This window comes from Furipterus horrens, unplaced genomic scaffold (assembly GCF_987537825.1).
Source record: "Furipterus horrens unplaced genomic scaffold, mFurHor1.1.pri manual_scaffold_10, whole genome shotgun sequence".
NCBI classification, from domain to species: Eukaryota; Metazoa; Chordata; class Mammalia; order Chiroptera; family Furipteridae; genus Furipterus; species Furipterus horrens.
In genome coordinates this window covers 40,925,226-40,952,443 of record NW_028327180.1, presented here as the reverse complement: position 1 = coordinate 40,952,443, position 27,218 = coordinate 40,925,226, and the positions used below count along the sequence as shown (strand labels likewise).

General features: G+C 44.6%; 1 protein-coding gene across 1 annotated transcript; it reads right to left on the bottom strand.

The window, feature by feature from the left end:
• Nucleotides 1-69: 69 nt before the first annotated feature.
• Nucleotides 70-24,034, bottom strand: ACSBG2 (acyl-CoA synthetase bubblegum family member 2). The gene is made up of 13 exons (XM_090288749.1): nucleotides 23,980-24,034; nucleotides 20,992-21,221; nucleotides 17,519-17,607; nucleotides 16,749-16,869; nucleotides 14,247-14,333; nucleotides 12,906-13,055; nucleotides 8,035-8,211; nucleotides 5,807-5,994; nucleotides 5,446-5,679; nucleotides 2,977-3,194; nucleotides 1,003-1,142; nucleotides 619-865; nucleotides 70-143 (listed from the first exon to the last, which is right to left on the bottom strand). Exons 1-13 carry the CDS (start codon nucleotides 23,993-23,995, stop codon nucleotides 70-72), a joined length of 1,971 nt encoding a protein of 656 aa, XP_090144875.1. The 5' UTR covers nucleotides 23,996-24,034.
• Between the last annotated feature and the right edge of the window lie 3,184 nt (nucleotides 24,035-27,218).

Here is a 27,218-nt window from a genome sequence, read left to right as displayed (position 1 = left end):
GTTGGACTCATCAGAGGCACAGCCCAGGAAAGCCAGCCTCACCATCGGGACAGCCAAGTGCCAATCAAGTCAGTGGTAGAAATTTTCTATTTGCTTTTTGTATTTCTGCGTGATGAAATATCTCTTCATCTTTTTTGTTGGACCTGTTGAGAAAGGAGAAACCAGTTCAGTTGTGGAGGTAAAATATAAGTCCACATGCCCATACATGACGAGACAAGAGGGTTGCTTGGCTGGGGCTAGCTGGTGGCCCACTTGCTAGGTGCAAGACCTGTGCCATCACTGGGGTGGAGTAAGTGACAAGGAGAGGGCAGAAGGAGAGAGCTCATGTGAAGCCATAGTAAGGAGTTTGGCTTTTATTCCTAGAGTGGGGGATGTGGCTGCCCTGGGGAGAAGGGACTGTGTGTGTGTGTGTGTGTGTGTGTGTGTGTGTGTGTTCGTTCAGGGACAGCTGGGTACCAGTCAGATAGAAGTGGCAGCATCCCTCTCTCTGTCCCCAGCTGGTCCCACAGACCCTCTAACCCTTAGAATAAGGCATGTGTCAGAGCCCAATATGGCCTTGGACACTAGCCAGGGACCAGTATCCAAGTGCTAAGGCCACCAGCTCTCCAGGCCACTCACCCAGCTCTCCGCCTTTGATGGAAAAGTCTTTCTCCAAGATGATCCACTTCTGAATCCTCTGCGCATTGGAGGTGGCTTTCTGGTTCACAGCATCTATGCCTCTCTGGATGGCCGTGTAGACCAGGGGGTCTTGCTGCCCCACGATCTCAGTCACTGTGGACGCATGGCTGCCCAGGTTCTGGCAGAACATGATGGCTTCCCAGCTCAGTTTGTCCAGCGGCTCTCCGCTCATCGCATCTGTCTCACACTGCCCAGGACACCTCTGTCACCACACCCAGTGCACACACTCCTCAGCCAGCCCTTAGGTCCAAGAAGAAGGCCTGGAACCCATAGGGGCACACCCTCTGGGCCCTGGGGCAGGACCCCACAGGACACCCATGTTACCTTCAGTGTCAGGAGGATGCTTAGAAACTTTGCCTTATCTCCCACTAACAGGGCATTGCTGATTATGGGAATCTCTTCTTTAACCATGTTCTCGATGGGAACAGGGGGCACATTCTCTCCACCAGCTGTGATGAGGATTTCTGGAACAACACATGGTTCCATGTGGCTTCAACCACAACAATAGAAAACCCCCACCCTCCTGAGTATCTGAGGGGACTGATATTGGCACAGGGAGCCTCTCACTGAGAAAACTCAGATGTAGAAGAGGAACACTGCCCTTGGCCAGGACCCCCACCATGCCCTTCTCCAAGTCATAGACACTCCTCTCCTGTTTTCTTCAAATTCCCAGGAAGTGTCCAAATCCTGTGCATTCCACTTGGACAGTGGCATTGATTCATTGCCTATTTCTTAGTCCCCCATACCCTGGCCCAGGCCCTCTAATATGTCTTGTTTGGAAGATGATGAAGTGCTTCTGGCCAACCCTGTCCCTCTGTCTCCTGATTTTTCCATCACCTGGCAACCCCAAAATAACCGAAGTCCCATCCCTAATTTTGTCACACCCCTAATTCTGGCACGTCTAAAAAAATATTGTGTCACTTTCTCCCCCGAGCCTCTAAAATTTTCCAAGAACTCCTCCTCCTGCCCCAGACACATTCTTCACTTGTTCTTTCACCCTGGGATGCTGGCCGCATCCTGTGCCACCCACCCAAATTCTCTCCATATCATCTCAGAATCTTGCAGTAACCTTTACTGATATTGTATGAGTAATAATATGATCATGTGATGGGCATCTGTGATGGTATCTGCCCATGAGTCCTCCTTCGGATAAATGCACCCTGATGTTTCCTTAGGCAATTCTGTCCATCTTTATGTGGTTTGAGCAGGTGAACTACACTGTGAGCATGTGACCAGGCCTGACCCATCAGCATATTCCATCATCTACAGTGATTCACTCTGAGATGGTGCCCAATGAGAGTCAGGAATAAACTTTTGCTCGGACTATTGAGAATAACACACTCTTATCCATTGGGGGCTAGGGTAAGCCTAGACTTTTGGCAGCCATACTATAACCCACTAGGGAAAAGCGTCTTCAAGAATGGCCCCAACACAGATGCTAGCTCAGTAAGAGAAGGATAAAGAGATTCCTTGCGCCATTGTTTTGGCACCTGGATCCAGCCATGCCTGAAGCGAGGCCCTTTGGACTTCTCAGTTTTTGAAACAAGTTTCCCTTTTTCACTCAAACCTGTTTAAGAAGGGTTTCCTATTGCTTATCATGGAAACAATGCTAACATAGCCCACTTACTGAATAGTTACTCCCATGTCAGGCTCAGTGCCAAATGCTCTATCTACATCAGAGGCTGGTGAACGACAGCCCGAGAGCTAAAGTCAGCCTTCTGCCTGCTTTTGTATGGCCATGAGCCAAAAATGGTTTTTACGTTTTTCAAGGGCTGGAAGGAAATCCAAAGAAGAATATTTATGACACATGAAAATTATATGACATTCATATTGGCACACAGCCACATCCATTTTGTGTACGTATTGTCTGTGGCTGCTTCTGCACTACACTTCTGCCAAGTTGTATAGCTGAAACAGAGACCACATGTCTTGCAAATCCAAAAATATTTATGGTCAGGCCCTTTACAGGAAAAGCTGGCCAATCCCTGTTCTACATCATTTCATTTAATCCTCATTTACTCGTTATAACTGTAGATTATTCTTCTCCTCAAGTTGCAGGGGAGGAATTAGGTTTCAGGGCTGGGGTTGGCATCTTTCCCAGGTCCATCCTGGCGAGGGCCGAACGCTGTGCACAAGGACTAAGCTGGTATGTGCAGAACAGGGTGACCCTGTATATCCATTTGATGCCCCCCGTGGGCGGTGGGAGCTAAGGGACTGTGTTTGTGCTGCTCTGCCAGGCCCTTGAATGTTCAGGTGGGCCTGTTTGCAGGAGAGCCCTGCAGAGCCTGTTCCCGTTACCTTTGATGCGGCCAGTGATGTAGAGGAAATCCTCGTTGTCCGTCCGGCCCAAGTCCCCAGTGTGTAGCCAGCCTTCCTCATCAATGGCCTCCATGGTATCTTCCCGCTGTTCCAGGTAGCCCATGAAGATGTGCCGGCCCCAGAGGCAGACCTCCCCAGTGCCGTCATTGGTCTGCTGGTACAGCATGTTTTTACACCCACTTAATGTCTTGCCGCAGCTGCCAGTGAATGGGAGAGGGGAAACTGTGTTTGCCAGATGAGGGGGAGAGGGAGTGTTCAATCCAGGGAGTCAAATTCCCAAACGCTTGGTGAACTGGGACACAGAGCAGAGTTGTAGGTTTTCATCTCCACATAAATGGGAGAAGGGCAAAGTGCTCCTGGCTTAAGAATAGCAACAAAACAACCTCGTCTTTTAGAAACAGATATATAGACCTGCACGCAATGACCAGGACAATCAACCAGAATCTCTTTGGAGGTTAAAGTTACTTCCATTAGATAGAATAGCATTTGAAATATGGATTCTAATAAGACTTCTCTTCCTAGAGATACCATTTGGGAGGGCAGTTTTACTGTAGGATGCAGAAAAGAAAATATTACTGCTATACTGAGATCTCTTTCACCAGTAGAAGGGCCAATGAGTTTAGGGCTCATCATAGGGATTCCCTTAGCAAAAGAAAAAGGCATCCAAACAGTTCAAAATTTACTGAGCCTCCTTATGACTTCCCCATTGAAGGCCTTTCTAGGAATGTGGAAAAACACAGAAGCTATAAAGAAAAGATTGATCAATTTAACCATGTGAAGATTTTAAAAAATTCTGCACAGCAAAAAAACATCTTAACTAAAACTAAATACCAATAATGATAAACCTGCAGGTAAAATATTTGTCACTCATATGAAAAAACAAAGGACTGATTTTCCTAACATATAGAGTGCCAACAAACCAAAAATAAAGGGACCGGTAATCTAGTTTTAAAAAGGGACAGGTGATATGGACAGATAATTCAGAGAAAAGGAAATACAAATGGCTTTGAAATGTATGAAAGGAATCTCTTCAACTTCATTTATAATAAAAGGAATGTAAACGAAAGTTGTGATGGGATTCCATTTTCCTCCAATTAGTTTAGCAAAATGTATGGTGTATATACCACGCATTCACTTTAGCATTGTTTATGGTGACACATGGTGGGAAAAAAAGCCCTAAATATCCACCAAAAAGGAACCACTTAAATAAATTATAGTATATCCACCCTGTGGAATACTATGCAGTTGTTAAAAATGAGGTGGCTATTTGCAGTGATAGGGAACATTCTCCATACAAATCCTTTACTAACCAAAGTTGTTTGGTTCCTGAGTTTGGATGGTGTGAGTCAATACTGAGTGGAATTTTGTATTATGAAACCAGATAGTGAGGGATATCATGTTATCAGAATTTTTTTGGTTCCTGAATTTATAGCAGAAAGAATGAATTTTGTGTCCATTTTTACATGGGAAATGCTTCCATCTAGGATAAAAGGATGTTTGTCAATGTGCTCCTATGTCAGATTAACTTAAAAGAACATGATGTAGTTATTTTGCCTCCAGGAGGGTGTAATGGGTTGAATTGTGTCTCCACATTCATATTTTGCATCCTGACTGAATACATTTGCATGTATTCCTCATTTAAAAAAAAAGTTAAAGATAGAGGCTGAAGCTTGTATCTTTCCTCCAGGGTTGGGACTGTGTCACTTCTCTTTACGGAAGGACCACCCTTTAGCTTTGGAAAACTCCAGTGGGCATTTGGGTTCTGCATAAAACAGGCCCCAGAGGATTATGGAGTGGAGAGGGGGAGGTATTGAGGTGCAAATCTCCCCTGCAACGCAAAGTAAAAGGCAAGAGATAATTTTGCCAGAGTAGAAAGTTCGAACTTAGTTTTCGCTAAGTTCAAAGGCAGTTGGAACCTGGCCAAGCATGAGAGACAAGTTGGACTTGCAATAGGGAAGGAGAGACAGCCAGAAGGTTCTGTGAAGAAACATGGCTCTCCGACTCAGAGTGGGCCTTGTCTTTGGTATTCTCGCTGTTTCAATATTATTGCATTCAGCAATGCAGTCTGGAGTGAGCCGAGCTTGGGAGAAAGACAGAGTGGGCCTGTGGATGTGTTTGAGATGGAGCGTCGCGGAGCTGAGGGGTCCTGAGGTCCCTGTAGATGAAACTGGGCTGGGTGATCCTGGGGCGGTCAGCCTGCAGGCAGAACTTGCCAGTGGCAATCAGGGGGAGGTCGTGGAATGTTCTGAGAGCCCTTCCCTTGTTGGTGGACTCTGACACACTGCGTCTTCCCACAGTTATGAAAATTTGGGGTTTGGGAGCTAGAGAACAGGGATCATTCTGGAGACAAGTCAGATTATCTTGGCCCAAAGGACCATCCACCTCCCATTTTCCTTCCCCTGACCCTGTGTTTTTGGAGAACCAAGGATCCGTCCAGGAGGCCATTACCTTAGAAGCCTGTAGTTATCCCCGTTGGATACGGTGTGAGGTCCTGCACTCTCGCTCATGCCATACATCTCGCCTATAGGTATGTCCAGGCTTAGAAAGAACTCAGAGGTCTCTGGGCTGAGGGGCGCGGCCCCGCTGATAAAAAAGTGACAGTGATCAAGGCCAAGGGCATTCCGCACTTGGTTGAACACGAGTGTCTTCGCCATGCGGTAGCTCATGGGAGTGTCCTGTGATCTGTGAACAATGCCAAGGAGATCTCTATGGCCATGGGTCCAAAATAGGGCTGATGGGTTCCAGCTGAAGAAGGCTGGGCCCCTCACCAACCACGCTCCCCAGCTGACCAGCTGGACAACCCACCTACCCCAAACCCAGCATCTTTTTTCTATTGATCTTTAAGCCAACAGTTCTTGCCCATGAATACACCTTCTTCTTCAAGTTTGAGGATTTGGCACAATTTTCCTTTATCTTCTCCTGTATCTTCTCCCAGATTCGGGGCACCCCCAAGAAGGCAGTAGGCTTTACCTCCTGCAGAGTGCTGACCAAGGTGCCCTGCATGGGACAGAGCTGGGTTAGCCACACCTGAACCTTCCATGGACCCCAAATGTCCATCTCTGTCCAGCCACTCAACTCAGCCAGGAGAACCTTCTCTTGGCTGATTGGACCAGGCTGAGCAAGCCAACCCATTGGCTGGTCAGTAACCAATTAGATTTTCTCTCTCTAGAGTGGAGAATGTCAGGCTGGTAAAAATTCTGTTCCTCAAGCATGCAATGGAATATTATGCAACTGTTTAAAGGACGCAAAAGTCCCCCCAGAATGATCTATAGGTTCAATACAATCACTATCAAAATCCAGGTAGGCTTGTTCATATAAATTGACAAGCTGATCTTAAAATTGATACAGAAATAGGGAGGACCTAAAATAGCCAAAGCAATTTTGGAAAAGAACAAAATCAAAAGAATTACTATCTGATTTTGAAATTTATTATTAAATAGGGTCATCAACCATCCTTGTCTGCCCAGAACTAAAGGAGTTCCTGGAATGTGGAATTTTCAGTTATAAAACTGAGAAAGTCCCGGGCAAACTGGGACAAGGTAGTCATCCTACCATAAAGCCAGAAAAACCAAGTTAGTGTGGTTTTGGTGTAAGAATAGATATAGAGATCAATGGAACAGATAGGAAACCCAGAGATGGATCTTTACATTTGTGATCAATTGACAATCAAAATGCTGAGGCAATTGAATGGTATAAAGAATATTCATAGCCCCCCCCCAAAAAAAATTAAAGTGAAAATAAGAACTTAGCATAGAGCCTTACTTCTCACCAAATAGAAAAATAAACTCAAAATGGAGCTCAACCTAAATGTAAGAGCTAAAACTAAAAGACTTCTAGAAGAATACTCAGAAGAAAATCTCTGTGCCTTTGGCATGGCCAAAGATTTCTTATATACAACATCAAAAGCATTACAAATGAGAGAGAGAGATTGAACTTCCAAGTCAAAACAAAAAGACAAGCCACAATCTGGGAGAAAGTATTTGCAAATTATATACTTAAGAAAGAATTTGTCTCCAGAATGCATAAAGAACCCTTAAAACTCAACAATAAGAAGATATGCAACCCCATTTTTAAATGGGCAAAGATTTAAACAGACATTTTTCCAGAGAAGATGCACAAATGGCCAATAAGCACATGAAAACTCATTCCCCACTATGAGTCGTTAGGGCACAGGCAATTAAAATGATGAGATACCACTTCACACGGGTTGGGAGTGATGATGATGATGACGACGACATGTTAGTGGGGGAGGCAATGGAACTCTCATACACTTCTGGTGAGAATGTCAAATGGTGCAGTCACTTTGGAAAAGTCTGGCATTTCCTTAAACTGTGAAAGACACCTTATCACCCTTCAGGTTGATTATTTTAAAGTCCTTGACAATATTACGAGGTTGATAAGGAGGTGAGAGAATGGGAGCCTCCCAGGTCCTGTAGGTGAGTGTATGCATATACATTTTGTATCCAGCCAAAAAATGGAAGTACTGACACTGAGCTTGGGGGATGTGAGAGGAGCCAAGGAGAAATGTAAGCAGAGAACAAAATGACAAGGAGTCATCAGCCATAAAAAGAATAGGAGAATGAACCTCCTAGAAGGAATTACAAAGGTCCCAAGACAGCCTGTTTGATAATGTGGAAGGCGGAATCACAGCACCTCTCAAAGATATTCCTGTTCTAACTCCTAAACCTGTGAGTGTTCTTTCATGGCAGAAGGGACTTGGCAGACATGAGTAAGTTAAAGGTCCTGAGATGGGTTTGGTTTTTGGAGCTTTTGGGAGTTGGGAATACTGAGTTCAAAAAAACCAAAAAAACCCACTACACACACATTCTGCTTTCAGGATCATTCACATCTTAGCCTTGGGTTGGTCAGTGTGCAGCCTACATGGAAGCCATGACCTGGGTAAAGATAGAAACTACAAGAATGGGGTCAACTCTTTCTGATGCTGTTGAGTGAAGCATGAGATGAGTACCAGAAGGAAGCCTTAGAACCCGGGCTTAATGAAGCCACCCGCTCGCCCCAGGCTGCTGCCACCCTTACCTTGAGAGCGTCTGGTTGAGCAAAGTAGATGAAAGCCCCGATCTTTATGGGTACCCAGACATCCATCATCTGAGCTGCAATGTGGCTGAGGGGAAGGTAGCTGACCACCACCTCCTGCTTTTCTGGGGCGCAAGACAGGCCACAGTCCCTTGCTACCGTCCCGGCCAACCATGTGATCTGGAACACAAGTGGGGTTTACAATCCAAGGTGGCTTGCCCTGGCTGGAGGTCACTTAAATGCAATTCTTTAACAAACACTTACAAAGCATCTACTAGGTGGTGGGCACTACCCTTGTCCTTTACAAACATTCAGGTGTTTAATCCTCATCATAACAAGCTGGGGCCAGTAATTAGCTTTCCCTATTTTGCTGATAGAAAACAGAAGCACAGAGAGTTCAGTTGCCTGAGGCTGGAAGGAGGGGTAAAATTCAGTGACAGATTTGGGTGCAACAACAGATCCTACAGTCAGAACACTTACTGAGAATGTTAGAAATCTGAAGGATTCAGTAAGTGTTCGCGAATCAAATTCTGACCCTGCCATTTGCTAGCCAACAACTATGTGTTTAAAATCCCTTGCAGCCTCTTATTTTCTCATCTGTAAAATGGGTATCGAGGTGTCTCTTGCCCCTATAAAATTTTGGAACCAACACTGTCCAACAAACAATGAGGCCACCCATAATCCCATCCCATAAACACTCCAACAATTAACATGTTAATGGTTTTTTTCTCCAATGCATGCCTTGATGTAAAGTTTTAGTGTATCTATAATTCTGCAATCTGTATTTCTCACTGGTGTCAGAAATCTCTGGTAAGCAGTTACCTCATTAATTCAGCCACATGGACCTTTGTGCTATTCCTCCAACACATCAGACAGGGTCCAGCTTCAGGGCCTTTGCACTGGCTGTTCCCTCGGCCTGGACCACTGGTCCTCCAGCTTTCCCCATGACTGACTCCTTCTCACATGTTAAGTTTCCACTTAAATGTCATCGACACAGAGAGAGTCTCACACCACCCAAATTGAAGTTTCTGTTGTCTAATTCTCTAGAGACCACTCGCCATAACTGGAATGGTTTTATTTTATTTAAAATTTTTTCTTTGTTACCATCCCTACACCCCTCTCTCCTTTGGCAACCATCAGCTTGTCCTCTGTCTATGGGTCTGTTTCTGTTTTGTTCGCTTATTTTGTTCTTTAGATTCCACGTATTAAGTGAAACCATCGATCTTTCTCTGACTTATTTTACTAAGCGTAATACCCTCTAGTACATCAGTGTTGTCACAAATGGCAAGATTTCATTCCTTTTTACTGTGGGGTAATATTCTGTTACATATATAAATAAATGTATACCACATCTTCTTTATCCAATTGTCTACTGATGGGCACTTGGTTGCTTCCATATTCTGGCTATTGTAAATAATGCTGCAATGAACATAGGGGTGCATTTATCTTTAGAATTAGTGTTTTGGATTCTTTGGATAAATACCCAGCAGTGGGATTGCTGGGTCATATGGTAGCTTCTACTTTTAATTTTTTGAGGAACCTCCATGCTGTCTCCCATTGTGCTGCACCAATATACAACCCCACCAACAGTGCACAAGGGTTGTGTTTTCTCCACATCCTCGCCAACACTTGTTCTTTGTGGATTTATTGATGATAGCCATTCTGACAGGGGTGAGGGGATATCTCATCGTGGTTTTGACTTGCATTTCCCTGATGATTAGTGATGCTGAGCATCTTTTCCACGCATGTGTTGGCCATCTGGCTGTCATCTTTGGAAGACAAATGGTTTTATTTGTTCATTCCCTCTTCTGTCTTCCTGAGGGCCACAGTCGGGTCTGTCTGTTCAATGCTGCATCCTCAGCACACAGTATGTACTCAATACGTTGTGTTGAATGAACGAGTGAATGAGGAGATAGAAGCACTTAAGTGCAGTAATGTACACAAAGCACTTGGCCCATAGGAGACCCTCAAGATGAGTCCCACTTCCGTCTCTGGGCCTTAGGATGGAAGGACTTTACTTCTGTCCCGTAAGCACTGTCCTTTGCAGCCTATGCTCTGAGACACCCCACACCCACTTATTGAGGGAAGAGGCTTGGCACGTGTAGACCATGATGAACAGTGGTATAGACACTCCTGGGTTCAGATTCTGGCTCAGATCTTTCTTTGTTCTGTGACCTTGAGCAAGTCATACTCCCTCTCTGAGCCTCAGTTTCCTCATCTGTGCAAGGCATTAATGACATAACTTACCTTATGGGTTTTTTGTAAAAAATGAACCTATGTTTATCTAAGCATGATACATAGTTAGTACCCTATAAATGAGAGAAACTTTGAGTTGTTGATATACTGTATGTTGAGAATATTGGGCTAGCTTTAACTTCTTACTATAAAGAGGATGATGATGAGTTTAAAAATAACAATAGCTAATACTGATATGGCTCACTCTGTGCCAGGCATTGTTCTAAGAATTTCATGTATGTGTGGTAAATTAAAGATGGCAGCAAATTCTCTGCCACCCTCCTATTTGAAGCTGGAGTCTGTTTCCTTTTCTTTCATGGGACTGGTCCAGTGACTTGTTGTCCAACAGAAGGAGCAGAATGACACGGACGCTTCTGATGTTGAGTCTTCGTAGACTGCAGTTTCTGCCTTGGTATAGGGGAATGTTTGCTCTGGGGGAAGCCAGCAGCCACATTAAGGAGTTCAGCAACCTTGAGCCACTGTGCTGTGAGGATGCTCAAGCCACAAGAGACATGTGAGTGAAGTCCTGCTTGGACTTCTCTACCCAGCCCGACATCAGCTGAATACAGCTCAGTGGCCCCAGTTCACACTGAGTGGGGCAGAAGAAACGCCCTACTGGGCTCTGACAAATTCCAGACCCAGATAGATAGCACTGTTGGTGTTTCAGCCACTAAGGTCTAGAATGGCTTATTGCACAGCAGTAGCTAACTGACACAGGATGTGAAGTAATTCAACCTTCGCAGCAACTCTCAGAGTAGAAACTACTCTCATCTCTGTTTTACAGACGGAGAGACTAAGTTCTAGAGGAGTTAAGGAACTTGTCCCAGGTCACACAGCTAGGAAGTGGGAGAGCCAGCATTCAAACCCAGGGAGCCTTGCTCCAGGGTCTATGCTTGTCACCCCAATGCTAGGAACATACCTCACCAGATATGAAGCCACTAAAAGTATAGATGCTGGCCAGGGCAAGGCGGGAGTTTTATCAGATGCCTTTCATTCATTCATTCACTCATTCATTCCACAAAAGTGGACTGAGTCCTCCTATATGTCGGGCACTGGAGATACAGCAGTGAAGAAGGCAGACAACCCCTGCCCTCAAGGAGCTGATGTTCATGATAAACAAATGACTATATAGTATGGTAGTGTAAAAAACAAAACAAAACAGCAACCAGAGGAGATGAGAGATCAATGGAATTGTTTATTATTTGTTATTTTAAGCATGGAAACCAGGGAGGGCTTCAAGAGGAGGTAATATTTGAACAGGGATGGGAAGGAGGTAAAGAAACAAGCCTGTAGCTCTCTGATATACAGAGGGAATGACCAGGGCAAAGGCCAGTGTGTGCTGGTAACTAGTAAGCTAGGATGGAGGGAAAAGCTCTTACAAGGTTACAAAGCTTCATTTAAAAACTAGCAATCTTTCTGACTCGCAGAGGGAACCACCATGGCTAGTTTGGTGCATGTCCTGACAGATAATTTTCTGCTTTTAAAACTTACACAGGTGCATATTGCTTGCTGCCTTTTTTAGTTTTATAACAAAAATCTTAACGTGTTCTCTGTACTGTCCTGCAACTACCTCTTAACTGTTTACATTTCATCTTTGGACATCTCACATTAGCCACATAGATCTACAGGGTAGTTAAAAATGGGACTGTGGAGCCAGCTTGCCTGGGTTCAAATTCTGGCTCCGCCATGTTGCTTGCTGTGTGACCTGGACCAAGTAATTTAACCTCTCTGGGCCTCAGTTTCTCATCTATAAACATAATATCTTTCTGATAGGATCAGTAGAATCACTGTGAGAATTTACTAAGTGTAAAACTTGGAACAGTGCCTGGCACGCAGTGATCAACATAAGTGAGCTGCTACTGTCTTATTCTTTTTTGCTAAACAGCCTTACTGAGGTGTAATTGACATACAATGAACTGCACACATTTGAAGTGCATAATCTGACACAAACTGACATATGTCTATACCTGTGAAATCATCACCATCATCAAAATAGGAACATTTTCATCAACCTCCTCCAAATTTCCACGTGTCCCTTTGTGGTACCTCCCTCTGGCCCCTCCCTGGGCAACCATCGATCTGCTTTCAGTCTCTGTGGATAAGTTTACATTTTCTAGGGTTTTCTATAAGTGGCATCTCTTAGCATGTATTTTCTTTTGTTTCATAACAGTCTTCTAAATGACCATCAGCCTTGGACTCCATCCAGACATACATAAGTGTTCCCCGAAATACGCAGCCTTCCTTGAGTAATCAAAACCCTGACTTGTACTTTTATCTGAAACACAGGACATATTTGCTGTTCTTTCATGTACTTATCAAACACGGTTCTTAGCTCTTTGCAAATATTAACTTATATCATTTTCCAGACAAAGAAACAGGCTTAGAGATGTTACATGTCTTGCCCAAGATCATAGGGTCAGGTTTGGACCCACATCCGCTCCAAAGTCCTTGATCTCAACCCCTGCACTCTGCTGCCCCTCCTAGGTGTCCATGTGACTCTCTACACACCACTGTTTAAGGGCTGTGTGCTAGACCCCTAAATGCCACACTGCCACTGTGGGTCATGAAGCCCACTGCCCCTGAGTGAAGGGATTCTGGATGCTACCAAGCTGGTAACTGTCAGCAGAGACAGTGCTTACATTATCATGACTGAGCATCACTCCTTTGGGGTTGCCCGTGGTCCCAGACGTGTAAATGAGCACAGCACACTGATTGGCCTTCTGGCTTGCCATGATCCGGTCCAGCTGGGAATCAGGGACGCTATTGCCAAGTTCCATGAAATCATCCCACTGTGGAAAGAAAAGATAAGCAGAGGGTGGGGAGACTCAGGGAGTATGAGAAGTGACCTCAGAACACTAGGCATTCCCTTTTCCTAGTCAGATCTCATGCCATCAGCTTCTCCTAAAGCTTGATTTTTCAGCAAGAGGAAAGGTTTAGTTAGGATCACCAGTCCTGGTCCCTCTTACAAAAGCTGTTGTTTCAACTGGAGGGTGCTCGACAAAGCACAGTTGTTTGCTTCTGGTCCGTGCACTCCTGCGCAGACCACTGAGGCTCCCTGTGTCTCAGTTTCCTCACTTGCAAGATGGCAATGGTATCGGAACCCAACTTCTTGGGTTGTTCTAAGCAGTAAATGAATATATGTAAAATGCTTAGACAGTGGAGTTTGATGTTATTTGATCTCTGCCTTCCCAGATTCCACTCTGTACCCCAAATTTCTCAGTGACCAGACTGATGGGGCCAACTCTACCTCCAATTCCAGAGGTCAACCCTGATTGGTTTAAGGCAGAGGGTTCCATCTGCATGGGGCCACAGTGATTGGATCAGGTCTGGACATGTGACTTCAGATGGTCTGATCGCAGGGAAAGCCAGGCCTTTTGTTGTAAGTGCTATCTGGATAAGAATGAGTAAAAATTTAGCCATAGGAGCTGCGGGACCATCTCAGGACTGTGAGGGAAAACAAGGCTAGTGTGGAGTCAAGAAACCAAGAGGGGCCTGGCCAGGTAGCTCAGTTGGTTAGAGCATGATCCTTTTACACCAATGTTGCAGGTTCGGGGCACATATAAGAATTGGTCAATAAATGCATAAATGAGTGGAACAACAAGCCTCTCTTTCTCTCTCTCCCTCCGCCTCTCCCTCTCCCTCTTTCTCTCTAATCAATAAATAGAAAATTTAAGAAATATATATATAGTTTAAAAGAAACCAAGAGAGCAAAATGGAAGTTGAGTCACATTTGAGTCCCTAGTTCTAGCCATGCCTGAAATCCACACTGAGTTGCAGTTATGTGAGTCAATAAATCATCTTTTTGCTTAAGTTGTACCCTGCATGCCAACAAAAGAGAAAAAAAAAAGAAGAAGAAAAAGAAAGCCTCTCAAAGGCCTACCCACTTCCCTTGGGGATCTTGGCCCTCTCCCTTGCTCACTACCCACTTCCTTTGAGAGTCCCTGACCGACCCTTTGCCCTGTGCCCTCTCCCACACTCACAAAGTACACGTTGTTTTTATTGCTCTCGTTCATTGGCAGCTTGTACTGGATAATCGCTTTGAGGGTCTCCATCTTGCTCTGTGGAATCTGAAAGAAAGTTCAATGTGGGCCTCGTGGCAACCCAGACCTGGGAGAACGGGAGCTGATGGGTGTCCTGAGCTCTCTCCTGCTACAACCCCAGCCTCTTTTCATTCCTGTCTTCTCTTTTCCATGTAACACTGCTTCTTGTCCTGACTGATTTTAGCACTGCGGGGTCCTTTGCGGCGGTACCAGTTGCCTCCAACAGTTAACAGTGGGTGAAGACAACAGCCTCGCTCCGCCCTGTGCCTCAAGCCAAATGCTGCTGCAGAGCTGCTGGGCGGGCAGCTTGCACCTTGCAGCTGAGATCCAGTGAACATACTTGCTGGAGTCAGGCCACAAAAATCCTCCATGAAGGTGGCTGGGACATGGACGGGTTGAGAACTCTCTGCCTATTCCTGGAACTCTAAGGTTCAGGTGACCAGGCCTGCAGGATGCTTGTAGCCTCTTTGTGCACAGCAAACAGCGGGCCTCACTGCTAGCCAGTCCAATGAGAAAGTACCTCCCAACATTCATTATGCCCTTTACAATGACAGCCACATCGCTGGTATGACAGAAGTACTTACAACAGCCCAACAACAGTTTTCCTGAGAGAGAGAACAGACATCCAAACACCTGGAGCAGGCAGCAGACTGGGATGTGTGAGGAAGGGAAGAGTTCAGAAGGCTGGGCTGGGGTGGAGGGAAGAGGAATGGGGGAGGAGGCGGGAGAGGATGGTGAGGGCCATGCAGGCCACCTTGGAAGCCATGGCGAGGAGTTTAGGGTTGATTCTAAAGGAAGCAGGGAGCGCTGGAGAGCTGGAGGATTATGAGCCATGAATATTGCCCAGGATTAGATCACCCAGTGGAGCTGACCATGCAGTTTGGGAGGGGTGTGCAAGAGCCTGGCATCGAATCTTCCATGTAGAGCAATCAGAACCACAAATCCCCCACAAGCTGTACTTTTGGGCAAACAATGAGCTAGAAATTGCTTTATGCATGAGAGATCAAATAGACCAGAAGCAGGACGGGGAGGCATAGCAATGAAGCTGGTACTCGGGGGCAAGGAGAGGGGATGCGCATTTTCTAACAGTGGAAAACCCCAAATTGTAAGCCAATATTCATGGCAAGAATTAGAAGCACCTCACTAATTGCCCACCCTGCACTGTGATCTGCTATGAACAGAGCAAACAGGGCATAATGTGAGTACCAGGGACCACAGAAGCATCATGTTAGAAAGTAGTTTCATAAAAGCTCAAGGCTGGAGGTAGCAATCTGTCCTTCCTGAGCCAGGTCCAAAGAAGGCCCGGTGGCACAATGTGCTCTATTTCACTGAGTCCAGCCAGGATTTCACTGAGTCTGAAAAATGCACCCTAATTTCAGAGATGTTGAACTGAGGGAAAACATGGCCAGTGATGATCTGGGAGGATAATGTTGATAGCAAGACACATCTCAACGCCAGAGACGTTAAAAAATGGAAATTTGTGTAACTTGGGAGTGATGAAATATTAAAAACCAGTCCCAGTGGCCCCAGGCTGAGCAATGAATCTGGTCACCAAGGCTCACCCTCCTCAAAATGCTCTCCCCTTAGGATCTTCCTGCCAAAAGCTGGTTTGGGAAACTGCATCTCATTCAAACAGAAGGAACTGGACAAGTTTCTACAACATTCATACAAGGATACTGCAAGGAAAAAAAGAAAATGAGAGAGGAGCCAAAATTCATTAAGTCATCACAAAGCAAAGGAAAATTGTCACCCAACATTTCAGCATGCAATTTAAAACCTAAAGAAGTAAACACCGCTGAGAAGGAAGAGCACAAAACAAACATACAGGGGAAGAGGATCAGACACCAAGAAGAAGTGAAACAGGAGGTGGTAGAACTCAGGAAAGAAATAGACAAGAAAGAGACCTGGCTGGTGAGGCTCAGTGGATTGAGCTGCCTGTGAATCAAAGGGTCGCTGGTTTGATTCCCAGTCAGGGCATGTGCCTGGGTTGCAAGCCAGGTCCCCAGTTGGGGGTGTGCAGGAGAGGCAATCACACATTGATGTTCTCTCCCTCTCTTTCTCCTTCCCCCCCCTCTAATAAATAAATAAATAAACAAACAAACAAATAAATAAATTATTTTTAAAAATAATCATACTTTGAAAAGAAAAACAGCAGTGGACTGTATATAAAATTATGCATAGACACGTTTTTTTCAATGGAGGTTGAGTAGGAAATTAAGTGAATGTGAATTGGAAATTAAACTCCCCCAGTGCACCCGGTTCCCCCCAAACGCAGCTTTGCCAGTTATACTAAAGTGGTGGAGGGCTCTCATTGACTCTGTGCATGCAGCAAGCCCCACCACCCACCTGATTATTAGCATCTGCCTGGCAGCACAAAGACACCGGCTTGGAGCCCTGAGGTTCCCCTGGGGGACTGGCAGGCAGTGCCGGGTAGGGGTTTACCGAAAGAATTTTCTGTAGCTGTAGGTCGTTTTCAACCAGCAGGATGTTCACTTTGGCATGAGCAATGACATATTGACAAGCCTCCGCAGAGTTGGTGGCATAAATACCAACACACAAGCCCCTGGGAAAAGAAAGCGCACATGCCTGTCACGTATGCACATGGGAGGGGCAAAGGGTTGGGGGAAGGATCTACAGGCAGGTTCTGAGGTTGCAGCCTTGGCATAAGCTTCCCTCCCTCTGCTACTTAACAATGACAAAAACAACAAATATGATCATGATGTTGAAAGCAGCAACTCCCATGATGTCATTATGACATCAAATCATGGAACCACCCAGCACCCTATTTTATAGATGAGGAGCACTGTCATTATTGTGGCAAGTAATAAGTGCCAGAGTTGGGGTCTGGGCCCCCGCTCAGGCACCTGCTACCCTTTTCACAAAACCATTCTGACCTGGTTTTCATTTGCATGTCCCTGATGGCTGATGATATCAAGCATCTTTTCAACTCCTTATGACCCCCTTTGTTTGTGACATTCTTGTTCAAGTCTTCTGTCCATTCAAAATCTTATTGTGTTTTTATTTCTGGGTCCTAGAAGTACCTTCTATATTTGAGATGCCAGCCTTTTGTCAGGTTATTTGTGTTCTGTCTCACCTGCCCACCCGGGGCTGCATCTGAACTCCCTGTCACATCTCAGTCGGAACCAGCCCAGGGCTACCAGGCCCCGAATAACAGCTCATCAACACTGACAGTGAACAGCGCATGGTCTTACCCTGCCAGGATGGCACCAAGGGAAGCAATAAACCACTCCATGGAGTTAAACCCCAGGATGCCGACTCCGTGGAACCGCTCCAAGCCCAGCTGGGGAGGCAAAAACAAACAGACAAACGGGAAACGGAAACATGGAGTTGTGCTTCTGGTGGAATGCACTTATTGGATGTGGGAGAGCACACTCCAAGCCCACGCGTGAGGAGGGGCCGGTGTAGGGGCTAAAATCTGGGTGTGAGATTTTTGTTACAATTGGGAGACTGGTTTGCCTCCCTCTACATAGTACCCCATTGATCTATTTTTATTTTTGTGTTTTGCTTTTGTTGTGGTAAACTATTTACAGCATGAATGTACCACTTCAGCCAATTTTAAGTGTAGAGCTCAGTAGCATTAAGTACACTCATGTTGTGTGACCATCCCCACCATCCATCTCCAGAACTTTCTCATCTTCCCAAACTGGAACTCTGTCCCCGTTAAATGTTAACTCCCGATCTCCCTCCCGTAGCCTCTGGGTCCCACCATCTACTTCCTGTCTCTATGAACTTGACTCCTCTAGGGACCTCATGTAAGTGGAATTACACAGTATTTGCCCTTCTGTGTCTGGCTTATTTTACTGAGCACAATGTCCTCAAGGTTCATGCATGTTGTAGCATGGAACAGAATGTCCTTGCAGTGTGTGATGGACCACCATGTGTTTATCCATCATCTGTTGATGGACACTTGGGTTGCTTCTACTTTTTGGCCATTGTGAATAATGCTGCTGTGAATGTGAGTGTGCACACATCTGTCTGAGTTCTTGCTTTGAATTCTTTTGGGTATGTACCCAGAAGTGGAATTTCTGGGTCACATGGTATTTCAATGTTGAATTTTTTGAGGAACTGCCATACTGTTTTCTGCAGTGGCTGCATCAGTCTGCATTCCCACCAGCAGTACATGAAAGTTCCAATTTCTTCACAGCCTCACCAACACATTTTATTTTCTATTCTTTTTAAAAAAAATAATAGACCTTCCAATGAGTGTAAATTTATATTTTTCATAACAAAGGTACTCAAAGAGTGATTTCCTACAGTGGTGATAAATTGCACTTTTAAAGGTGTAGCCTTGGTCTGAATGTGGCTGAGGATGAATCGGGAAACCTGGACTTGACGGTGACCTCCTTAGAGTTACCCCTTTGGTTTGGGGTAACTCCAAAGTTGTTGGTTCTTTTAGTCATATGAGGCAAGGCTGGCAGTGACCCCTGTTCTTAGGGAAAACATAAGCACTTGGAATATATCTGCTGATGCTCAGAACACAATGCCAAGTGTTTCTCCTTAGTGACAAGAAGGCCATCTGCAACGTGGAAGTATGTCTCTGTTAACCTGTAGGTAAACTGATGTATTTCTGATTGGATCCCTGAGGTCTGGAGAGCAGAGGGTCCTTGAGCTCCACAGCTAAGGGCACAGCTAACAAGGATCGCCTTTCAGGAGAGGCAAGCTAACCACAGCACTATGGCACTGGGCGGGACAGCCAAGAAAACATCCAGCCCAAGGAGATGTTTCTTAACTGTGATGTCTCACAGTCTCTCCATGAAGACACTTGGGCATCGGGAAAAGGGAGAGAGGACCTGGGGTTGAGGTCAAAATGTGACCCAATTTCCTGTATATGAAAACCACCAGCAGACATATCTTTTACAATGGGAAATACTTATTACATTCATTGTCTATTGCTGCATAACACATTACCACACACTTAGCTGCTTAAAACAGTGCACATTTATTATCTCAGTTTCCACAGGTCAGGAGGCTGGGGGCAGTCTGACTGGGTCCTCTGCTTAGGATTTCCTAAAGCTGCAGTGAAGACCTCAGCCGGGACCTTAGCCTCCTCTGAAGCATGAAGTCCTCTCCCACACTCACATTGTTTGCAGAAGGTATTCCTTGTGGTTGAATGACTGAGGTCCTGTTTTCCTGGTAGCTGTCAGCTGAGGGTGGATCTCAATCCCTAGAGGCTGTCTGCCATCCACTGCCCCATGGCCGCATCCACAACACTGCAGTTTGCCTCCCCCAGGCCAGCAGGAAAATCTCGCCTTTATTGCTTCACTTGAGTAAGTCAGGCCCACCCTGAGTATGTGCCCCTTGGATGAACTCAGTCAACTGATTAGAGACCTTCATGATATCTTCTAAATCTCTTCACCTTTGCCACCACAGGAGAAAAAAATCCTTCAGAGTCACAAGCCCTGCCCGTGCTCGAGGAGAGGAGACTATAAAAGCATGAATATGCCAGGGGCTGGGAATCCCAGGGTTGTCTTAGAATTCTGCCTCACATGCCTATCACACTGGCTGAGATGAACACTTCTGATAATGTGATGTTGGCAAGAATACAGGCAAGCAGATTCTCTCACCCATTTGAGGGGGCACAGAGGCACCTCTGGGTAAAACTTCATTGTGCAAAGGAGGTTCACTGTGGCACCATGTATGGTAGCAAAAGGCTGGAAACAACTTAAATGCACACTGGTAGGAGGCTGATTAAGTCAATACTGTTACATACATAATTGCATTTGTTGAAAGGAATTGGATTTTAGAAAATAAGTCACTGTGGAAGGATCTCGAAGTGTGGGAGCCAGCCTTCAAGATGGCCCTCAATGATCCTCATCCCTGATATTTGTGCTCTTGCATAATCTCCTCCCTCACTGCATCACAGTTCATCTGTGTAACCAATAGAATATGGTAGAAGAGATAGTGTGTCATTGCTGAGATTAGGTTATAAAAAAATATCATGGTTCCATCTTGTTCACAATCTCTTTGGATCACTCATTCTGGGGGAAGCTGGCTGCCATATTGTGAAAATACTCCAAGGATACCCTATGGGGAAAGCCATGGAGCAAGGAAGTGAGGCCTTCTGCCAATCACCAGCTTAGAAGTGAACCCTCCAGGCCCAGGCAATCCTTCAGATGATGCAGCCCAAGCTCACAGCTTGACTGCAACCTGATGAGAGATCCTGAACCAGAAGTTGAGTATCCAATTAAGCCTCCCCTGGATTTGTGACCCACAGAAACTGTGAGATAACAAATATTTGTCCTTTTAAGTCATTAAATTTAGGTGTGATTTGTTATGCAGCAGTAGCTAACTAATACATAGAGATACTATGCTAAAGGGAAAAAACAAGGTATAAAATCATGGGTATAGTATGCTACAATATATGTAGAAATTTGCATATAGATAAATTACATAATATATACACATAATTTATTCCCCCAAAGGATATACAAAACACTGGCAATGGTGGCTACCTTCATATAGAAGGAGTCAAGAATTGGGGGGAATATATTCATGTTACCCTTTGTATCTTGTGGTGCCTTGTGTATTTTGTACCGTGTGTGTGTGTGTGTGTGTGTGTGTGTGTTTCCTATTCTGAATGAATGACTGAATGAGTAATCAGGAAGGAAGGGAGGAGAGAGAGAGAGAAAAAAGGAAGGAAGGACAGATGGAAGGACTCATTTACCTTGATCAAGGCCCTCGCAGCTTTCCGACAAGCCTGGTAATACTGGTTGAAATTCAACACTTCCCATTTTTTGCTGTTCTTTGATGCAAGGGCTGAATAAGTCCCAAATCGGCTGACTGACTCCCGAAAAAGTTCTGGGATGGTTATCGGGGCCTCATGGCCTGGCCCATGTTTTGATAGCCTCAGAAGGACTTCTCCATCTGGATGAGTGGTCCACAGCCCAGAATTAAATGGCGCTATGTGTAAAAAAAATGCATATACCTTAATTTAAAAATACTTTATAGCTAAAAAAAAAAATGCTAACCATCATCTAAGCCTGTTGGAAAAATTGTGCTGATAGACTTGTCCAAGCAGGGTTGCCACAAACCTTCAATTTGTTAAAAAAACACAGTATCTGCAATAAAGCGAGGCAGAATAGAAAGAGGTGTGCCTGTGCTCTCGACTGGGGCGCTGAAACAACAGAATTTATTCTCTCTCGTTCTGGAGACAAAAAGTCTGAGATCAAGGTGTCGGCCAGTTGCTTCCTCTTAAGGCCATGAGGAAGAATCTGTTCCCTCCTCTCTCCTGCTTGCCCTCTGGTGGTTGGCTGGCAATCTTTCAAGTTCCTTGGCTTTTAGTAGAAGCATTACTCCCATCTCTGCCTTCATCTTCATATGGCATCTCCCCATGTACAAGGCTGGGTCCAAACTTCCCCTTTTTATAAGGATGCCAGTCATATGGATTAAGACCCATTCTATTAGCAAGGACCCTGTTTACAAATTAGGTCACATGCTGAAGCACTGGGTAACTGTTAGGAGTGCTATAACAAACTACCATAAACTGGGTCATTTAGAAGCAACAGACATTTCTTTTTCACAGTTCTGGAGGCAGGGAAGTGAAAGACCAAATTTCCATCAGATCCGGTGTCCCTGCGTCCTGGTTCGTAGACATGGCCTTCTCGCTGTGTCCTCCTGGTGGGAGCAGTGAGGGAGCTCCCTGGGGCCTCTGTTACTGGAGCACTAATCCCATTCAGGAGGGCGCCACCCTCATGACCTTGTCACCTCCTGATATCATCACATTGGGGTGGGGGGCAGATATGGTTCAACATATTAATGGGGTGGACACAAACATTCAGACCATAGTAGGGGACACAATTCAACCCATAACAACCTACATCAAAGGAAGGCTGGTTCGTAGGGCCCCCCACAAGGAGAATCAGTGCTGGGACTCTCACCAGCTTACAACAAAACCCCCTAGGGGAGCCAGGGGCACCAGGGGAATGACACCTAGGAAATGGAAGCTCAGCTCGTCAGGCCTCCCTCGCCCCCACCACTCCAGGTGTCCAGACTGACAGCTGGGGGAGAAGCTTTAAATTGGACAAATGTGTGGAGGGCTGTCACCTGGATATGGATAGGGATATTTTAATGACTGTAGTGGACTGAACGGTGTTTCCTTGAAGTTCATGTACAAAATCTCAGAATGCAACCTTATTTGGAAATAAGGTCTTTGTAGATGAAATCTATTGAGCATCTCAAGATGAAACCACCCTGGATTGAGGATTGGTCCTTTGTCCAATGACTAGTGTCCTTAGAAGAAGAGAGGATATCAAAATGCACAGAGCAGAAGGCCATACAAACACAGAGGCAGAGACTGGAGTGATGAGGATGGAGACCGAGGAAGGCCAAGGATCAGCAGCAGCCACTGGCAGCCTCCAGCAGGACGGAAGAGCTTCTTCATCACGGTCTCCAGGGGAACCAGCCTGGCCTCCACACTGGGAGGCCGTATGTTTCTGTTGTTTCAGCCAGCCGGTCTGGGATGCTTTGTCATGGCAGTCCCAGGAATCTAACACAATGACCAAAATGAGATTTTGAAGATTGTTAGTTTTGAGAATGACTGTGAAATTTATCATTCTCACCAACATTTGATCCACTTGGAGAGGGCAGCTGTGAAAGAATAAAGGCACTTTATCATCACACAGTGCTCTCTGAGTTGTTCACGCAGTAAAATGGTTACAATATAATGATAACAAGCCATTTTTACTACATCTCCACTATATGTAATATTACATCTTCACTATATATATTATATGTTATATCTGTACTATATATTATATCTGGTCTCTCTCTATATTATTCTGTATCATATATAATATTCACTATATATATTACATCTGTACTATATATTACATCTGGTCTAGATATAATATTCTGCACTATATGTATTATTACATCTGCACTACATATATAACATTAAATCTTCACCATATATACAGCAGTGGGCAAAAGTAGGTTTGTTGATGACAATCAAGGATGCTGTGCCACAGTGTGCTCGAGTGTAGCAAGTAGACTACAAGAACGTGTAAATAATGAAGGCCAGCAATTTGAGCACTTACAAAATTATACTTAGGTGCATGGTGCCATTACGATATTCTTTTGAGTTAACAAAGCTATTGTAATAATCATAAACATATGAACAACTATAAACATACTTCTATCTACCCCATATTATATCTATACTATAAATATCACATCTGGACTCTATGCATTACATCTGAGCTATATGATATATCTGTAATATATGTAATATTACATCTACACTATATCTGTATATATACAATTATATCTGTGCCATATATATTATCATAACTGCATTATATATGTATATAATTACATCTGCACTATATATTTTATTCCATCTGTGCCATAAATATACAAATACATTTACAGTATATATGTTACATCTGCACTGTATATATGATTACACCTGATATATAGTTCCTTCCACACAGACTCACCTCCTAATAGGGAGGTGCTATTGCCAATGCTGCTGTGATACAAACAACACAAATGAGGCTCTGAAATCACCAGCCTGCACTCCTTGTTAGTGGTTGAGAACCCCCCACCCGCAGGGCTCAGGCACAGAGTGGCTGTGTCCTGGCTCTCCTGGGCCAGGCTCCTTCAGGGTAAGCCTTGGCTGAGTCAGTGCACCTTTCTCTCTCCCACAACATGCCTTTTGTTTTACTCATGTCTACTTTGAGGTCCTCGGCCTCCTCTTCTTGAGTTGTTGGTGTTTCGTCCCTTCCGGGTCTGCTGAGACCATTCTTCACAGTACTGCAAGGCACAAAGGGGAACTTAGTAGGACTCACAAAGGGGCTGTGGCCAAGGCCAACTCCCGTCCACTGGTCATGTCTGCCTAGAATCCTGGGATCATCAGTCATGACTGCTCTGGGCCTAGGAGGGAAGGAGAGTGGCCCATGTGCCAGATCATAGAGCAACTGTGAGGCTCTGAGAGTATTCAGTCTGTGAGTTTCCAGAAGTCTCTGAAATGTTGGAATATAGGGGTCAAGTCTATATGTGATCCTGTGGGCAAGAAAAACATTTTGAAGTCTCCCGAGGGGAAGCAACTTACCTCCCCGCCCCACCTCCCTGTCATACGTCCAGACAGTGAACCTCAGCAATGAAGATGAATGAACTACTGATACAACCATCTAAGCAAGTCTCAAAGGCGTCACACTGAGTGGAAGAAGACAGGTTCAAAAGGCCACATGCTTTATCATCTCATTTATGTCACTTTCTGAAAGAGGCAAAACTATAGTGATGGAGAACACAGGTCTGAGGTTGCCAGGGGCTGTGGCAGGAAGAGAGAGGGGTTGCCTGTGAAGGGGCAGCATGAGGGAATTTGGGGGGTGGTGGAAACATACGGTATCTGACTGTGTTGGTGGTTACATGACTATGCATCTGCCAGACCTCACAGAACTGTGCACCAAACAAAGTGAACTCTACTAGATGTGGAAAAAGTGTGCTATACAACTTAAAATGAACAATTAAAAAATATTCTGTAGCTAATTCATTGGGTTGTCAGGTATTACTAAAGACAAAATATAATGAAAGAATAACATTAGCAAATAGCTTTTCATTTTCTATATAGACTTGGGTCTTGTTCATATGTCACTTATGTATTAGTGGTTAAAAAGGCTTCATCTCTTTCCCAGATTTGTTACATGGTGATAATATTGCATCAGCCTAAACAGAAAAATTTCCTCCAGTCAGTTAAAGCTTTATAAATGAAGGTTTACCTTGGCAAACTAAAGAAGAAAAAAGTGTATTTATTATACACCAAAATTTTATATGTCCCCAAAATGAAACTTAGGATAAAATATTAAGAATAATAAAAATGTAGGGGGGAGGGGGAGGGAGGAAAGGGGGATAAGCAAGGGAAGGATCTAGTCAAGGAACATGTATAAATGACTCATGGACATGGACAACAGGGAGGGGTATGACTGTGGGAGAGGGGGCGGGCAGGGTGGGGGGGAGCAATGGGGGGAAAATGGGACAACTGTAATTGAAAAACAAAAAAATAAAATTAAAAAAAAAGAGATTTAGGTCAGTAACCTTAGTGCTCTGAAAACTGGATCTTGTAGGACACTACAGAAACCAAGACTGCATGTGTGGCCCAAAATTGTACTAAGTTTTATGACTGAAAATGTGTCTTTTTTTCTGAATTAAGTAATGTTTCTATCAAATAAAACTAAAGGTATCTACAAAAAAATGAAATATAAAAAATAAAAATGTAACAAAAGATCTGCCCCATGCCAAGCACCAAGATAAGCTGGTTGTGGCTGCCATAAAGGATATTGAGAAAGTGTCTGTTTTCACAGTTAGAATTGGAAATAGAACACCCATTAGGACAAACCAAAGTAAATAGAAAACATCAAAGAATTATTTACCTGACAGATACTTAAACTACATACAAAGGAGAGTCACTACAGCAGTATTTGAAGAGAAAAAGACTGGAGGAAATATAGACATCCAGAAACTCAAGACTAGTAACACACTATGGAACCTTCATGTGGTGGAGGATTCTAGCTCTGTGGAAAGATTCCAGGAATGACACACCATATTCATAGCGACACAGTTCCCAAAACTCAAACATCCATCAGTGGATGAATGAATGATAGAATGTGGTCCATGCACACACTGGAGTATTATTCAGCCATGAAAAGGAAGGAAATTCTGACACTCGTTATGATTTGGATAGACCTGAGTACACACTGCTCAGTGACAGAAGCCAGACACAAGAGGTCACACAGTGTGTGATTCTATTTACATGAAGTGTCCAGAACAGGCAAATCCATAGAGACAGGAAGTGGATCAGTGGTTGCCAGGGGTTGGACAGGGGGATGGGAGTGATTGCTAATGGGAGTGGGGTTTTCTTTGCAGTAATGAAAATATTTTGGAACTACATTTAGCAGCAACAAAAAGCACTGGAAGCGTTTCCATGAAGTCAGGATTAAGAAAAATAAATCAGCTCTTGCTGCTCTACTATTCAGCATTGACCTTGAGGTTTTTAGCCAATGCAGTAAGATAAGAAAAAGAAATGAGAGGAATAAAGATTGGAAACAAACAACATTGTCATTTCCCAAATAATTTGAGTACCTACACTATCCTCTCAACTAGGAAGATATTAGAAATAAGAGTTTTATAAGATGAAAAGGCAAAAGACCAATACTCAAGAATCAATAGCTTTCTTGTATGCTGGCAGTAACCAATAAGAAATTGCAATAGAAAAAGATACTGAGGGTCTAGCTCAAGGCCAAAATGTGTGTCTGTGGTGAGACCAATTCCTAGCGAAATACACTGCTGACTGACAGTCAGACACTGAATCTCACAGGACCCCCATGGGCCCCTCTCCCACACCACTGGCACCTGCCACTCTTCATGAGGTGTGGGTCTGAGCATCACAGTGAGGCACTGGCTCCTGAGGCATCTGGACACTCAAGGTGTTTTCTTCTTCCACAAAGATGATAAACAAGTTGCCTCTCTTGGAAAACTGAATATGTGCTGTCTTCCCAGCCCTTGTTACTGTCAGTGGTAGTGACGAGAGGCAGGAAGGTGGGCAGTTTCCCTCTGTGACAGCCCCCTGCTATCCCTGCTCAACCTTCCAGAACCTTCTGTCCCAGCCACCTCTTGTGACATCACTGGCTGTTCCTGCCTCCCTACCCCACCCCACCCCTGGAAGAAAATGCTTCTTGGGCAGGAGGACTGCTGTTGTCTTTTTGCTCGCTCACTCATTCATGCATCCGTGCATGAATGCATTGCATTTCTGCATGTACTGATGAAGTTTACATGGAGCCACCACCCTTATATCAGGCATTGTGCTAGATGCTGGGGTCACAAAAAAGCACAAATCCAGATGAGGTCTGTGTAGGGAGACAGCAGGGAAACCTAGAATTGTGCAAATAAATGCAA